The sequence below is a fragment of the Pseudomyrmex gracilis genome, unplaced genomic scaffold, assembly GCF_002006095.1.
Source record: "Pseudomyrmex gracilis isolate BER0280 unplaced genomic scaffold, ASM200609v1 scaffold_29, whole genome shotgun sequence".
NCBI lineage: Eukaryota > Metazoa > Arthropoda > Insecta > Hymenoptera > Formicidae > Pseudomyrmex > Pseudomyrmex gracilis.
The window spans coordinates 877623-894337 of record NW_018020613.1 but is presented as its reverse complement, the minus strand read 5'-3'; the positions used below and the strand labels follow the sequence as shown (position 1 = coordinate 894337).

The window sequence follows — 16715 nt, the reverse complement described above, 5'->3', positions numbered from 1 at the left end:
TGGGAAATCTTGAAAATTGAAAATACAGGGGTGAGAAATTTCACAATTTCGCGAACTTTTCTTGTTCCAGATCGTCGCAGGTTGTTTGTCTTACACAAAAGTTTTTTATATTTATTATCGTCATAATTTAATAAAGTGGCGAGTTCTTCGCCGTATCGCACAAACTCATCGCGGCGAGGTTATATTTATTCCCTTGTCCTAACGTTTTTCGTCGTTGCCGCTTGCCGTTTCCCACAGTGTTCGCTCGATATCAAGATGGAGAATGATTACGGTCATTCCCGAAAAAAGAAAATGAACGAGACCGGCGGCAGGTTGCGGGCGAGTCAGCCGGAAAAGAGGCAACCAGGTCCGGGGCGGAATTTCTCAGGCGTCGAGAACGATTTAAGAGGACATCCGGGAAAAATGACCCGCCGCGAGAACGGCAATTTCGATCTAAGGGGGGCCACACAATTCGAGACCAATTCGAAAACTTAGAATTATTATCCGGATATTAGACCGGGCGGATATCTTTGCGTTATGGCAGATAAAACTGGAGTAATAGAATTTATCCCCTCGAGCAGTGAAAAGCACTCGAATTTTTGCAGATAAAGGAAACTACTACATTCACCTTACTTTCTTGTCTGACTATTAAAGAGTTTTCTACTTAAATTCCTCCCGCGATCGTTTGGATTAAAGTTCGATCTTCGAAATAAAAACATTCACTCATATCTCATTAATAGTATTATTGTTATACCATCGATATTTTCATACACTGCTTAAGTAAATTATTTTAACTGTTATACCTATATCGTTCTCAAACAAGGTCAAGTAGTAAAGGTCTTAATAGTCAGACGTGTGAGACAAATAGAGAAGATTTCTGTATTCATCAAAATTTAAATGTTTCACATCAGAGTCTGAGATAAATTTTATACACCACTTAAATTTGTGTTGCAAGTCAAAGATACTTACTCGTCGAAACATTTTAATTCTTAAGATTTTACATGTTGCAACTAAAAAAAAAAAATAAAAACTAAAAAATAAAAGTGTGTTTAATCGGGAAAAAAGCGGATATCGTAAGTGGGATAGAATTTTCAGACATCGATAAGAGTTCTCTCGGAGAACATGTGGGAAAAATGATCCGGAAGTTTGCTCGCCTTGATCTACCACATAGTATTGTTTGCACACGAGCAACCAATACGATATGACACGTTTCACCGCGAGGAAAGGGTGAATGTAACAGCTGCGGGGCGAATTGATACCTTTGTTTTCTCTTTGGCAATAATTCTCTCAAACGGTTTTCGCGAATTTTCTTCATTCCAAACTCGTTCGAAAATTGTTGAATTTTTTTTTTATTTTTTCGTTCGATTTCATGCAAGGACCAACTATAAACGGATATCGCATTCGCAAATCTAATAATGGAATTCGCAGCGTGGCAAAGGGCACGTGCGAACGCACAAAAGGGGCACCACTTCGTATCAACGCTTTACGACCCAGTTTTGGTTGCCGCTGCTTTCAGAGATCATGCTAAAATTGAAGATCTCCTTTTCACCTCGCCACGGGTTAGGAGACTCGGCCTCTTTCCACGAGAAATTTAATTTCGCCCCGCGTCCGTTCGTGCTCCTCCCGCGCGCGCGCGCGACCCTACCTGATTTCGCACGCTACCTTCTCTGAATTTTTATCGCAACGTGATCAAGTTTTCAATTACGCGGAAAGCCGTCAAAATTCACACAAGAGACAGAGAAACAAAATTCACTCCCTCTCTCCCTCCCTAAATACAACAAACTCCCGGACAATGTGCGATAAAAAATGTTACTCTCAAGGGTAAAAATTTTATAAATAATTCCGAAAAACAAATTTTCACTCACGAGAGATTCAGAGGGTAAATCCCCGCATCCTATTTGTTTGATCATAACCTATGCGCATTTCTTTTTTCGTATATATATTTCGTGTATATATTTCGTGTATATATTTCGTGTATATATATATATACGGAAATGTCCTCGATATTCGGCGCGAGCTCGCTTCTATAAAATAAACGTCATATATACAATTTACATTCGAAGAAGTCGAAGGAAAGGCGGCGACAGGGGAGAAACTAGATCAGAGTGACCCACATCGTGTACACATTCCAGGAGTTAGTGAATCCATCGTTCTTCCGTCACTCGATAACCACGTAAGAACCCCCTCCCTCGTCCGAGGTCCTTCCGTCCCCACCTCTCCCTCTCACGTTGCCACCCTCATTACGTCATCACTACCAACGCATACGTCAATGTACACTGCAGGCGCTCTGCAGTCGACTGCCTCGTTATTTCGCGATTTCCTGTTGATCGCCGCTCTCTACGACATCGCGCGAGAGAGATCGATCGCGCGGATACGGTACGGGAATGGAAGAAGGATAACGTGTGCACGTGTGCATGCAGAAAATCGATCCGTTATTTTACGCTCGTGCAGATACGCACACGCTTTCGCGCGAGCAACAGGAATCTTATCGCGCGCTTGCCGTTAAAATAAAACGGTCGGATCGATTTGGAATTCAGTCGGCGTGCTAATGTTTGCGCGATGCCAGCTAATTCTTTTTCGCTCGACACGTCGTGAAGGGTGAACGACGGAGTGAAATTTGGAGAACAAATCGTTCCAGATCACGACTTTACACCTCGGGAGAAGAAAGCGACTTAATATCGCGCGCGCTCGCATCAAGCGTCGCTCGGCTCTTATTTGCACGCCGTGATATTATTTCTATTCGAAAGTTCCAACTTATCCTCATTTCGGTCCCTTTCCGCCCCGTCCTCTCTCGCCCCGCGAGAAAACCGTTTCAGAGAGAAATGCAAGATATCTCACAGATCCGTCAAATTGCTACCTTCTATCGATGAGTTCTTTTTTCGAATCTCAAATAAATTTCCATTTTTGATTTGAAAACAAAAATTGTACAATTTTTTTTTTTTATTTTTTTTTTTACAAATGCTTAGTTTAAAAACCAAAACAGCAATCGTTTTCTGCTTGATTAAAATCTCGCGGATGAAAACTTAATAATTCCCTCTTTTTCCGTCTCATAAATCTGCGCAGGAAGGCGTGGGTGAGCGGAAATCGGAAATGATGGTATAGTGAGTGTACGCACACCGGGTGAGAGGTTAAACGAGCGAAGTATGTAGATGTGTGTACGCTCTGATGAATGAGTACTTAACCACTCGTCCAGAGGCTATGTTCTCAGCTCGTACATCATCTACCGTGTTAGTTTGTCTTTTATAGTTCTCTTCCAGCGCTTATCAATATTAAAAATCTAAAAATCTAAAACTAAATTTAAAAAAATCAAATTTTCGAAAAATAATCTCGGTAAGTGCGCGCGCGCGCGCAACCGAAAACAAATTTCTCATTCTTCGAGACTTTTTTCCTTCTCTGCATGCTCTCGTTCGATCGATCGACGACGAATCTCGCATTGCGAATCCTCGCGCGCATTACCTCGCCTAGCGATTTTCGAGACCTTATCCTCCCCGTCCTATATTTTGTCGAGCTGCAAAATCGGCCGTGAGGTTCACGTATTAAAAGCCAATAAGTTAAAACTGGCACGTTGCCATTTCAATCTCTCGTGGGGTCTTGCTCGAGGAAACTCGCCGACGAGTCGTCTTTCCGTCCCACGTTCTTGATTAATTGCAGGATACAAGTTGATCGATTTCGCGCACACACGAGTAAACAAAATATATTCCACCGGCTATAACTCCTTCGGGCCGAGTGTGTCGTTTTCTGTATTCAAGGGATAACTTTGTGTACATTACTTCCATATAAATTGTATTCTCATGAATAATGCAGCGTTACTACATACACGAAATGTTAGTGAGGACTTTTATAAGGGACGATATCGCTTACAAACGACATTTTGTTTTTTTTACGGTCGCAAATAGATATCGTGTAACACGCAGCTGTACAACTTGTGAATTTTTTTTTTTTTTTTTTATATAGATACAAAGCTAGAGCTCAAGCATGTTATTTTACGATTATGGAAATCCATTGTAAACACATTGTATAGCCCCGAAAGCGTGTCACCTTTATGGCTTTCGGAAACAGCTTGTTATCGATCTTTCCGTCGAACGAAAATTTGATTAGGCGCTATCTTGACTACGCAATTTGTGTACTCTCGCCTCAAGTAGCTTTAAGTAACTTTAAATAAGCTAAACAAAACAAGAATTTTCGTCAAAATCAACCCCGTTCTCTCTCGAAGAAAATTCAAAACGCGTTGTCTTTTCCTTTAATTTTCGACACCTCGAACATGTACCGTCTCAAATATATATTTCTCTCTCAGGTTTCGCCTCATTCTTTAGCCGTTTTCGCGCGGGGAAGCGTTAAAGTCGTCATTAAAATATGTATTAGCGCTTTATGATGGGCTATAAAATTTTGAAGTCTCTAAGAAGCTTATAAATATTTTATGTCCGCTTTTATATACGCTCTCTGTAGACAACTCGATCCTTCAACATTATCTCGCGCGGGAATGTAGCATGACAATCATGACACCGTAGAAAGAGAAAAAGAATAATATTTTCGTCATTAATATTCGAGAGATGCTGATCCTCAGAGGGGACTATAAAAACACGATAGTAAAATTTTCAAAAAATAGTCTCTCTCTCTAAGAAGCTTATTTTATGACCGTTCCGCTTTCTGTAAAAAGCTTGATCCTTCATTATTTTGTAGTATAATGTTAAAGAGACGCTACTACGATGAAAAAAAGAAAAAAAATTTGTATTTTTATCATTGGTATCCAAGAGATACTAATCGTACTTTTCTACTCTCGAGAGGATTTTCCTCCCGGGAGTAGAAAAAGTCCTTCTGGTGAAATTTTTATAATAAGTGTGTATTGTTTTCGATGTAATAAAGATAAAAACATTTGACAAACAAGAATGGTGTTAAAAATAACATAATCTCTTTCTGTTTCTCTCTCTCTCTCTCTCTCTTTTTCTGTCTTTCCATAAAATACTTATCTGTTTCTGAATAATGCTTCGAGTTATAGAAACGTTTATAAAAACAAAATCACGTTCCGCCGAGCGAGATATCTGCGCATTATAAGAAATGTGGTGCACGCACGTACATCATTGTCGTGGCGCGCGTCGTTGTCGTCATCGTCGTCGTCGTCGTCGTCGTCGTCGTCGTTGGGAACATCGACGGCGCGATAAGCTGCTTCATGCGATGATGCATGTGCAAAGCGCACATTCGCGTGCTCGCGGTTTTACGTCGGAGCGGATGGGCAACGGAGGACATGCAAAGTGAGCAAGCGGGTGCGGAGTAATTCCGCGCGATAACATTATGAATAATGCAACTGCGGGATTTGAAGCTCGACGGAAATGTACGTAACGATTACGCGCATTCCAACGCCCGACGTCGCGTTTTCCACCGCGGCCGTTTTCCACGGAAAATCCGCGGACGTAACGTATGTACGTACGCCGTACGTATATATACGCCGGTCGTAACCAAAGCGCCGCGTCGTTCCGCTGATCTATATATTCGCATTCTCCGACGTCAGCAAATACCAAATTGCGCGAATACGATGAGAGAAGGAATCTGAGAGTGCGCCGTGCGCGCGTATAATCAGCAGTTTTATTGTCGCGAATTAGTTGGGGATTATACGGCAAAATTAATAAAAAATGCTATGTATTTAATGAAAACTAAGCGCAGCAGGCATTGCACGTATCAGATTTCAGCAAGCTAACAACGACTAATTGATAGGATTGTACAAATTGGACATTGTTCTTCAACATTTATAGCTACAAATTGTCAATAAATACGACAAATTGAGTGTTTTTGTTTTTTTTTTTTTTTTTTTTTTTTTTTTTATTTAGATGAACGTTAATCATTATTTATTGTGTTCGCAGTTTGTATCAGCATATGTTTCGTTTATTTCTGTGCTATTCGAGAATTCTATTTTTCATGTTGGCGTTGTGAAGTTAATTAATGTGCTGTAACGAGAAAGAGAACGGGTATGCCGTCAACGACAAAAAAAAAAAAAAAAAGAGAAAGTCCGTCGTAATAGGCGAGTGTGTGCGCATAAAAGAATACACACGCTGCGATAATGCAAAAAAAAAAAAACGTGATTTTTTGTCGAGGATTCAAGAAGATTCGAAAGTATCTTAAATCAAATTTCACCCCCTCAAATTCTTGTGTCCGCAGACTCCAGATTTCCTTCACTAGATTTCACCTAATCTCTCTAGATAATATTAAGTTATTTGAATTCTAGATTATCCGAATCGCTCGGATTCCTCGAATTCCGGAATTCCTTAACCCGACATCGTAAGTTCTTTGACGCTACGGATTGAAGCTACGATTAGAGGAATCTGTAACTCAATGAAGCTCTTGAAAATAAAAAAAAAACTACGGACTCGGAAAAAAATCTTAAACACGTCGTAAACACGGTGTATTCGGATCTTAACAATTTCCGTTCTAACAGGTATCAAGAGAATCCTCTTATCTCAGCGAAGAGGACACCGATCCTCGCAAGATTCTTCTATCAAGATAAAAATATCTTCTCGATGACTGATTTAGAAATTTTCTAAGATGAGAGAGAATGCGCGTTTAACGATGTAAACGTTATTGAGCAGAGAGGACGTTGGAAAAATTTAGATCTTTTAGATTCGAAAAGAAAGCGAAAATATACTGCAAGATAGAAAAATTTGCACATTCTAAAGTAAATCTCAAATAAAACAAGCTGTTTAGCTGAAAAACGCATTTGTATCTATATCTGGCGATTATCAAGGATCAAAACCGGCACAAACTCGGCTAGTTCAATGTCCAATATCGTGTGTAAGAGAAACCTGATACCAGATATCACATGCCGTGTGTACTCGCGAGAATAAAATCTATAAAAATTGTGACACAAATTCAAATGCAAACTCATTGAGAGAAATTGCATCAGCATTATTAATCCCGGATAGTTAATTTGAAAAAAAAAGATTTAAGTTTACGTCGAACTTTGAACTAGATTACTATTTTTATTTATTTATTTATTTATTTTTTTTATCCTGAAAGTTGTTTCGACAAAATTATTTCATTTTACCAAATGTAAACGCGGTATCTTTCTCTTAGCAAAATATTGCTTCGCAAGTTACGCAAATCTCGCGTTAAATTTATCCATCAGAGAGTAGATTATCATAATTGGAATTGTTCGCGTAAAGCGCCAATTACGAAATCTCGAACGACTTGGATCTTGCACATCCCGTCGTGTGTCGGGCTTTTATTGGCTTTCTATTATTGTATTTGTTAAGAAGCTTTCTCGAGAGCTTCCTCTTATCTTTGAGACGCATTTGAGTCTTCAGTCTCGTTGATTCGGATTTTACCTTTTTACAACTATGCGTTAACGTGGGGGATAAGCGCTTGCCAAGCGAGGTGCATAAAGGTAGTACGTATAACGTAATGATCGGCGTTTCATTCATTCAAGCAAGTAGATTCGTCGAAAGCAAAAATCAAAAAACTAGAAAAATAGGTTTCCGGTTACATCAAAAAATAATTTCATCTCTCTTACGTCAAATCACACTTGACCTGGTTCATTGTCCTTCTCGAAATTGATCGAAAGAAGTGCAGTCAGCTTCCTGACAAACATGGTCGTTTTACAAAAGAAACCCCGGGACCTGATTAAAATCCGCATTTGGATTACGATTTCTCTCGGCTCGGCTGTAATATTGTCTCGGGACTGATTGCACTTAGCTCCGATTAAATATCTCTCTCTCTCTCTCTCTCTCTCTCTCTCTCTCTCTCTCTCTCTCTCTCTCTCTTTCTCTCTCTCTCTCTCAGTCGTTAAAACCAAAATCGAGACAACTACCACCAATCCATCAGAACAGCTCAATATCCATCAATTTTTTATAGCGGAAAAATACGGAGACAGGCAAAAATACAAAATCGCAGGCGGGTGAAGGCAGGCAGGCGTTACCTCGTTTAGATGTAGTGTCGGCTAAGCTGCTAATAAATCCAGATACGGCAATCACGAGAACAAAGAGTCCACAGTGTAGCCAGAACATGTTTATGTCTTAACAACATTGTTTAATTCCATATTACATGATGCTCGTAAAACACTGCGACGATGACGGCTGCTGCGATCCCGACGGTCTTTACAGAATTACTCATTACTACGCGCATAATCACCGACATCTACCACCTCCTCGCTCATCAGACGACGCGGCACGCGGAGCCAAGCGGATCGGAGCGTAACGGAGCGGATCACAGGTCGTTCCTTCCGACGATCGTATTAAACTACCGACAACTGATCCGTGTGCGATTTGGAGAATGCGCTTCTGTTTTTTTTACGCGAGCGGTTCTTTGCGCGGCGACGAAAAAAAACGACAGAAAAATAGCGAGATGGAGAGAAACGTCGCGCGCGAGCGAGCGAAGCGTAGCCGAGCGACGAGGTGCCGGATCTTTCTCTCTCTCTTTCTCTCTTACTCTCCTTCCCTATCTCTGTCTCTGTCTTTCTCTCTTTCTCTTTCTCGCCTAGCTCTCTTTATTTTTCCTCAAATCATCTTCCGGTGGCTTCCTATGGGATTTCCGGGCCACGGGCACCGACCGATGAAAATAAGGCCGAGCACGAAGGGATAGCACACTATTTATTCCCGGCGGCTTCTTCTTCTCGAAATCCGGAGCTGATTGCGGTCCTACTACTCTCGAAGAACTGCCCGGACCGAATCACGCCTCGGCTGCCATCTTCTACCTACGCCGGGAGTCTGGAGTATGAAAATATTCTCCGCTCCCTCTCCTGGTCTTCCTCCTCGCGCTGCCGCTCCCTCCGGTCCTCCTCTTCATCTCTCCCACCACCTGCTCGCTACCAACCCTCCGTGGCCCTCCGCGACTCGCTCGCTCGCTCTGCACCTCGCAATATCGACGCTCTTCGTCGCGTGCACACGCGCGCACCACCGCGCAGCGTACCACCGGCAGCGTGGACCACCACCTCCTTTTATCGATTCCTGCGCCATTCCACCTCCCGTCATTCCTGTCAAATCAATAACGCGCGCTGGTGGCTTTCTCGCTACCGCCGCGAGGGCAGAAGCGGCATCGAGATGCGAAAAGCCCCTTTGGCTGGGGTTTGGTTGGTGCACAAGGCGAGGGAGAGACAGAGAGAGAAAGAGAAAGAGAGTGAGAGAGTGAACGACAGGGACTAGGTGGCAGGACCTGCCGCAGAGCACCGACCGATCAAGGTCCTGCGAGGATGGTGATTCTGCCTACCGGCTAGATGCTGCGAGACGAGGTGCCGGAGGGATCGTTGAGATGAAGGTTTCGGATGAATGGCAAATATGAAGGGAAAGAGAAAGAGGAGGATGCGACGAATAGAGCGAGAGTGAGAAAGAAATATCCACAATCAAGTGGTAGGAATCCAAAATCTGAGAGAAAACGACGGAGAACTAAGGAGCTTACTTCGTATCTCGATTCTGAGGATTTTATGTTTTGCATAAAGTCTAGATTTCTCAGATCTTCGTGTTAGAAAAATTAGAGCAAACAGATCGGGGATTAGATCTCTTCCGGGAATGTCGCTAAAATTGTAATCACATTAACATAAATTTAAATTGAATCACAGAACACAAGAGAGATACACTCAAGCTCATTGGGATAAAAAATAAAAAAAAAAAAAAAGATCGATCGAGAAGCAATCGGTTACGTGATAGTAATTTCGGTTTCGTCGTTTCACTTGACAGAGATAAAGAAAATGCACACTCAGACCGCTAATTGATAGTGCGATCATTAGCGTCAATCAAACGAAGTAGTGAGAAGGGAAAGGGAGAAAGAGACAGATAGGGAGAGAGAGAGAGAGAGAGGGAGGAAGGGAGGATGACCGAGAGGAAAGTTAGAGATTAGGTGACGATAGTTGGTGCTGAAGCACACGAGATATCGGAGATGCTGGATCAGGTGGAGATCGCGGAACGAGAAGAGCAAAGAAATTATTAAAGTGAAGAGAGTGGAACGGGGAGGAGAGCGTGGAACGAAGAGCGTTTTAGATTGCTCCGGGACGTGCGCTTTAACTGCAAAATAGTGTATACATACATATATGTGTACATATGTATCTGAATCTTGATAGGGGATTTTAAAAACACACTGGAAGCTCGAAGTATACTCAATTAAATTATTGATGTGAGAGCACTCTTCTGATCTAAAATTTACGAAAATCGAATTTTCTGAGATTGATATACACAGCTGATGAGGTAGATTGCTCGGGGTCCGCGTGGATATAAAAAAAACGCAATTCTCTGAGATACAAGAAAAAATTCATGAGATATATAACTTGAGATATTCAGGAAACGTATTTAAGAATCAATCTTCAAGCCGGGTTTTTTTTTTTTTTTTTTTTTTTTTTTTTTTTTTTTTTTTTTACTTAAATTTCGAGGTCCGATCTCTGAACTGCGGCATTGAAGAATCAATTTATTACTTTTCCCGTCATTCGTATTGTACACAAAAAGAACCAACTTGTTCTTATCATCAAATTTCAATCTGATTATCACTACGTGCCTGCGCGAATTCCCAGTAAGATCCATTAGCCGGCGTATTGTCTTACCTGTTAGTCGCGTCTTACAGCAATCGCGTTTGTCTCTCTGTCTTGAACTTTGTCGCTAAATTTAAACGATGCACAACAGCTTGCACAACAGCGGAAACAATCTTACGTCATTTTTAGCCGGCGCAGCAACTGTTTCTTCACAGTACCAATTTTGCTCGAGAGAAATACGAGGTTTAAGAAATAAATAAAAAAAATATTTTATTATTCAACGAATTTTCGTGACTTGAAATTACGAGATCTCTAATTTGAAGATATATCACAAATTATCTTTTGAAAGAAGATAAATTTATTCTTAGAAAAAAATTCCTTATCGTAAGATAGGGGGATCATCTCTCAATTCGTAATGCAAATAATTTCTTTTCATTGTATACAAAGGCGGCAGAGCGCAGAGATGACACGTGCCAAAATTTGTTTCGTAACACGAGTAATAATCGATTTTCGCGTACATAAGATATGAGAAGCTGAACGTCTAGGCACGTGAAAGACTCATTCACGTGTCGGTCTAAATTTAAGTTTCTTATTGCGTATGTAGCTTATACTGCAGAGAATTTGGACGAAAATTTATTTACGACAGAGCCAAACGTACGCGAAATAACGCAGTGTTTGAAGAACGTTCTCGAGATTGTGCAAACGTGTTCTTTGAGAACGCGAATAAAAAGTAGGTTAACATTGTAATAAAAAGTAATATTATTTATGTGCAACGGAGAGAAAAGTGCGTAAATGAATATTAAATTTCTAAAAAGGGCGACATGCACGTGTTTATACAATCAGTCACAAAAAGTCTACGTACATCCATCTATAAAGTGACATAAAAAATAAAAATAAATTAAGAACACACACACATATATGTTATAGAATTGTTCATATTGGTTTGTATATATAGACGCGCAATTTTCTTGTAACATCGTGAGTTTCTGTAATATTGTTAAATTAAACTGACTGGTGTACGCAAATGTTTTTTGCAACTGACATAAACATGTCAATTATGTAAAAAAATAATTGCTATTCAAAAATGAAAAATGTTTGAACGTCTTGATCTCTTCCTCTCCTCAATCTTTTTCCGACACACACATCTGTTTGTTCATTCGTTTTTTTTTTTTTTTTTTTTTTTTTTATTTATTTATTTACGTATATATAGTAGGTACACATTTTGGCGTGTATATCAATCCGTAATCGAGAGAAACAGACTCGTGTTCGCAGTGGAACTCATTCGCCGCGCGCAGAGTTTGCCATCGCGTCTCTTCTTTGCGGTGAGGAAAAATACTTCCAACGTGAATAAACCTTCTTTTTCCACTCTCTTCGCGCCATAGTGGAAAAAACGTACTCGATAATACGCACAGTATAAAATTTGGCCAATTCAAGAACAGAAATAGTTTACCTGATTGCGAGAAAACGCCGCGGAACGTTCAGACGAGTAAAGTATGTCTGTTCTGTTCGATTGGACGTAAAAAGATATCACACTGTGCGGCGGCGACAGACAATGCACCTGCTACCGAGACGAACTAGCGTGACTTCGCGTCATCGTGTAAATACATAATATATTGTATGGCAGTCGTGTAAAAACATCAGTTTAACATTAAGTAACTTTATAAGCTCGACGTCAACGCGGAACATTTTTTTTTCCTTCAACAATCGAGCAATCTCTCCTCTCCCGGGCATCATCCTGCCACCTTCTTCTCCTTCCCCAAGTGTGTTTTTATCCGTTTAATAAATGCTGATAAATGGGTCAACCCTTTCCGCGCACAACGAAGCCTACTTAGGTCCCACTAAATTTGCATTACAATAAATACGTTCTCACAGATTGAGACACATTTCACTTTCATCTTTTTTTTTTTTATAGTCTGATACCGTAGATGTTTTTTTTTTTTTTACTAAGATTTTTCTTTTTACTAAGTTTGAGCGAAAAGAACAAGATCGTATTGTATCTTAGGCTACAAGTAGGAGAGTGTGTGTGTGTATGTGTGTGAAATTCTATCTAGGGAATGTGTTCCGTGTACACGTACAAAAACGCCACGTGATACATGTGCGCGAAAAGGGTTAACGAGAAATGTGTGTCTTGCTGTGAGTGACATCCATTTCGGAAATAATTTTGCACCGTTTGTTTTTTGCTGGTGAATTTTGTGCAGTTTGAACGTAAGTGTTTGAAAATTATATATACAATCACAGGGATGGGAAAACGCGTGGAAAAAACTTTTTGAGGATCTCGTATGAGAAAAAAAAACATATTTACAATCGAAGATTCAGACGTGCAACAATCCGATCGGTAATATTCAATCGGTCCGGAAGGAGCAACGAAAAACGAGCTAAATATGGAATTTAGTAACGAGTTTTGCTCACTCTTCTTACCGGAAAATTCACGAACAAACATGGTGCAAACATTTGCCCGCCGAAAAATCGCACAGGATACTGCGATTGTCGCTATCGTGCATCGAACTTACTTATTATTATTATTATGTAATCTATATTTATAGATGACGTATGTATTGTATGTAACTTTTACACTTGGCAATTACAGATCCTCGTGGATAATCGTGGTACAATACGGTATTTTTTTTTTTTTTTTACTATTTACATTCTTGCAGCACTCTTTTTTATCAGACACGCACATTCGCACGCACTCTCGCGTATCTATAAATTGTATATATATGTATATACACATAGAGACCGCACGCGACCACACGCGTGTGGATCTACGTGTGTGTGTGTGTGTGTGTATATGTGTGTGTGTATTGGTTTTCCTGCGGATGTACGTTATGCATTATATATACACATATTATATTCTCTCGTAACGCGATAAAACGCCATTTTAAAAAAGTCACCGTCATCAGTACAATCTCTCGTTTTTTTTTTTATTTTTAAAATTTTTCGTTTTAATGCTTAAAAAATCTTAATTCACTCTACTCTTGGCTTACGTAGCGTTTTCGACATATTTTACTGTAGAATTGCAAGTTATCATGATTTTAGTTTATGTTATATAATTTATGTTACGTTAATTAAATATGCGATTTTTGGAGAGTGTAGGTTCGCGAAGAAAGCGCTCGCGTCATATCTCACGATACAAAAGTAGTTCTAATTAAGCTCAGTGTATTCATTTCGTAATCATCTTCGTATATTTTCATATTTACATAGAAGTAAAGAAGAACTCTTTTTTTTTTGTTTTGGTTCACTTCAATTTTCTAAGATATTTTCAGAAACTCACTTAAAAACATTTAAATGACACCATTAAAACTTGTATAATTAGTTTTTAAGACACGATTTAATTCAACCTTAAAGCACAAAAACGTGGATTCACACATTCGAGCGTCGTGAAACTCTCTAACTGTAATTCACGGGATTAAAACAGTTGGAATTGCAAAAAAAAAAAGGAAATTTAAGGAAACAATTATGTAAAATTCACAAGAGTCTGTGTGTTGTTGATTTTATGATTTAATAAAAAAACTTACTGGTTAAAAAAACATTTTATAGATGTATAAATCTCTCTATAGTTATACGGTATTCTTCGTCGTTATCTCTATAGTTATAGTAGTAATATGATCTTGTGTTTAAATCCTGACGAAAATTCGTAGTGCTTTTCTTACACTCTCGCAGTGTGCGAATAAATGCACGCTCGTTACGGTAACAAAAGAATTTTCAACTCTTTAAACGTGATGCGATGACAGATATAATATATGTATGTGTGTATGCGAGTGCTTTCTTGACGCATTTGTATTACATGTAAAGTTTTATATACCTCTCGCGAGGGAAGACTCCTCCTAAGTACCTCGTCCTAGATTAAATCTTGCAGAAATCCCCGTTTTTTTGATTTACTCCTCTGCTCCGTCGTTTCGAATCCTTTGTCAAACACACAAGATAGATTCGTGCCGTCATTCGTTCAGAAAACGATACGTCATTCATTCAGAAAACGATACGTCATTCATTCAGTAGTGCGAGCTAATCGCTACGCGGCAAGAGGTGCTGAACGTACTTCACCATCTCGGTACGCATATATTTACGTTAACAGAATGCTCCGAAAGTTTCGCGCGACGGCGTTAATAAATTTTTTTTCTAACGAGTGTTCAAAAAAACATTAGTAAGAGGAATCTTATTTTTTTTTAAATTGTCGCATACACATTTATAGAATCTTAAAAGAAATTAACGATTACAATTTTATGATATATATGTAAAAATATGCACATTTCATTAAATATAATAAACATAAATATAACAATTAATAAATTTGTATCGAAGCAATCGATATATATTTAAAGTCTTAGAACAACAAAACTACTATGAAAATTCTAAACATTACACGTTTTTTTAAAAGAGTTTCTGTAAATATTCTTAGTAAGAATATTTTTTAAATGTGGCAAAGATTGTCTAGTCGCGAAGATAAAGTATCGAATTATGTTCGATACAGACACGTTTGGCACACATGCTTTCGGAGCGCTCTGTGAAGAATTTCATTTCTCCTACATCGATTATAACGACTACGTTTTTTCTTTCTTTCGTTTAAAAGTAGTTAAAAGTTATTGTAATATGTACGGCCATGCAGATACACAGAGGTAATCATTAATGCGAGGTTGCTTATGCTAGATCTCTCTCTCTCTCTCTCTCTCTCTCTCTCTCTCTTTTTCTCTCTCTCTCTCTTTCTCTCTTTCTCTCTTTCTCTCATGTCAATCGTCAGTTGCTCGCTGCAGATTAATCGATCTATAGGTCGTGAAAAAGTTGCACTGTTTTTATAAAAAAGCACAACTATGTATTATATTATTTGCTTGTAACAGAATTTAAATTATAAACAATATGTTATCGCGAGAAGTGGAGTTGCGTAATATTTCAAAAGATCTAAAGAAATCTGAGATACAAGACAAAAATATGAAAAAGATATGAGAAAAATTTATATAAATGAATTATTTACAAAACCCGATTACACAGCGAATAATTATTGTATGATTGTAAAATACAGAGTAAACATCTTTGTCGGATAATTTGAGAATATATTGCATAAAACAATTGCAACAAATTAATATGAAGTACGAGTGAATTTCTGTTTGGGTATAATTCCAGGACTTTGTACTACTTTTTGCAATAAAGGATCATAGGAGGAGACTACGTATAAATAAATGGCAGAGGCCATTAGTTTTTTAAGGTATGTATATGTGTCTATGTGTGTATGTGTGCGTATGTATAGTATCTGCATGTACCAGAAACAACAATTACAACTTATATAACAATCTTTTTATTTTATATAATTATTATTTTATTGTTATTATTAATATTAGCATTAATTATCGTTTTATTATTATATTATTTATTATTATTTAAAAGGGCACTACGTCCAGGATCTCTAATCGTTTTTTTTTTAATATTGTGTAAATCGAATAATTCTCGGGAACAAAAATCTAGATTTTCTAATGCAAAAGCATTCTTGTGATAAAAAAAACGTTTTTCTCAAAGAAAAACATTATGCAATCAATAAATCAAATTATTTTAGTTTCTCTTTTCCTATTCTTAAATTATTCTAATTTCACTTTTTTTGCGTAACTCAAAATCATATAATCGGGATTCTGATGACCCAAAAATCTGAAAGTGCAATGACATAATGATCCAAAGAGAAACGATATTCTTGAAATTCGAGAAAAAAAGTTCCGAGAAGAATTTGCTCCAAAATATATAACCCGCACAAAACTTGAAAAGTTAGAATCTATTCCAAGAGAACAAAACCGCGAATTTTAAAGATCCTAGATCGCAGAGAAGCTATACCTTACGTTTTCCCAAGGCATCTAAACTTCAAACTGTCCAGATATCAAGGAATGCGAGATCCAAGGAACCTAGAATCTTACAGCAATCTAGGACCAGTGGAACCTTAAATCAGAGACGAGTTTGTCCTCAAAGAAAGACTTTCTCTCTCTCTCTCTCTCTTTCTCTCTCTCTCTCTCTCTCTCTCTCTCTCTCTCTCTCTCTTTCTCTCTCCGCGGAATCCGAGAGTTCGAATCCGTTGGGATATGAAATCGGCGGAATTTGGAATTTTCAATTCCGACGATTTGAGGACCCAACCGAGAGTGCGTCGCCGAGATCGTGGAAGATCCGAGAAATCTGCAGGACTCGATTTCAGGATCTGAGCACATATAGCACATTCTGAAGGTAAGATGATCGTGAAATAAGTGTTAGTGTGTGTGTGTGTGTGCGTGTGTGTGTGGCGTGCGTGCGCGAGTGTGTGTGTGTGTGTGTGTTTGTGTGCGCATGTGTG

The 16715-nt window shown here is 38.9% G+C and overlaps 1 protein-coding gene across 8 annotated transcripts in view; it reads right to left on the bottom strand.

Moving 5' to 3' along the window:
* Positions 1 to 8683, bottom strand: part of LOC109852451 (disintegrin and metalloproteinase domain-containing protein 11) — a 32721-nt gene extending 24038 nt beyond the window's left edge. For 7 of the 8 annotated variants that reach the window (XM_020423623.1, XM_020423626.1, XM_020423628.1 and 4 more), the window contains exon 1: positions 7883 to 8683. In XM_020423623.1, coding sequence (XP_020279212.1) covers positions 7883 to 7970 — 88 coding nt within the window. In that variant the 5' untranslated portion in view covers positions 7971 to 8683. The remainder of the gene's footprint in view (positions 1 to 7882) is intronic. The other variant, XM_020423625.1, reaches the window with a different exon arrangement.
* Between the last annotated feature and the right edge of the window lie 8032 nt (positions 8684 to 16715).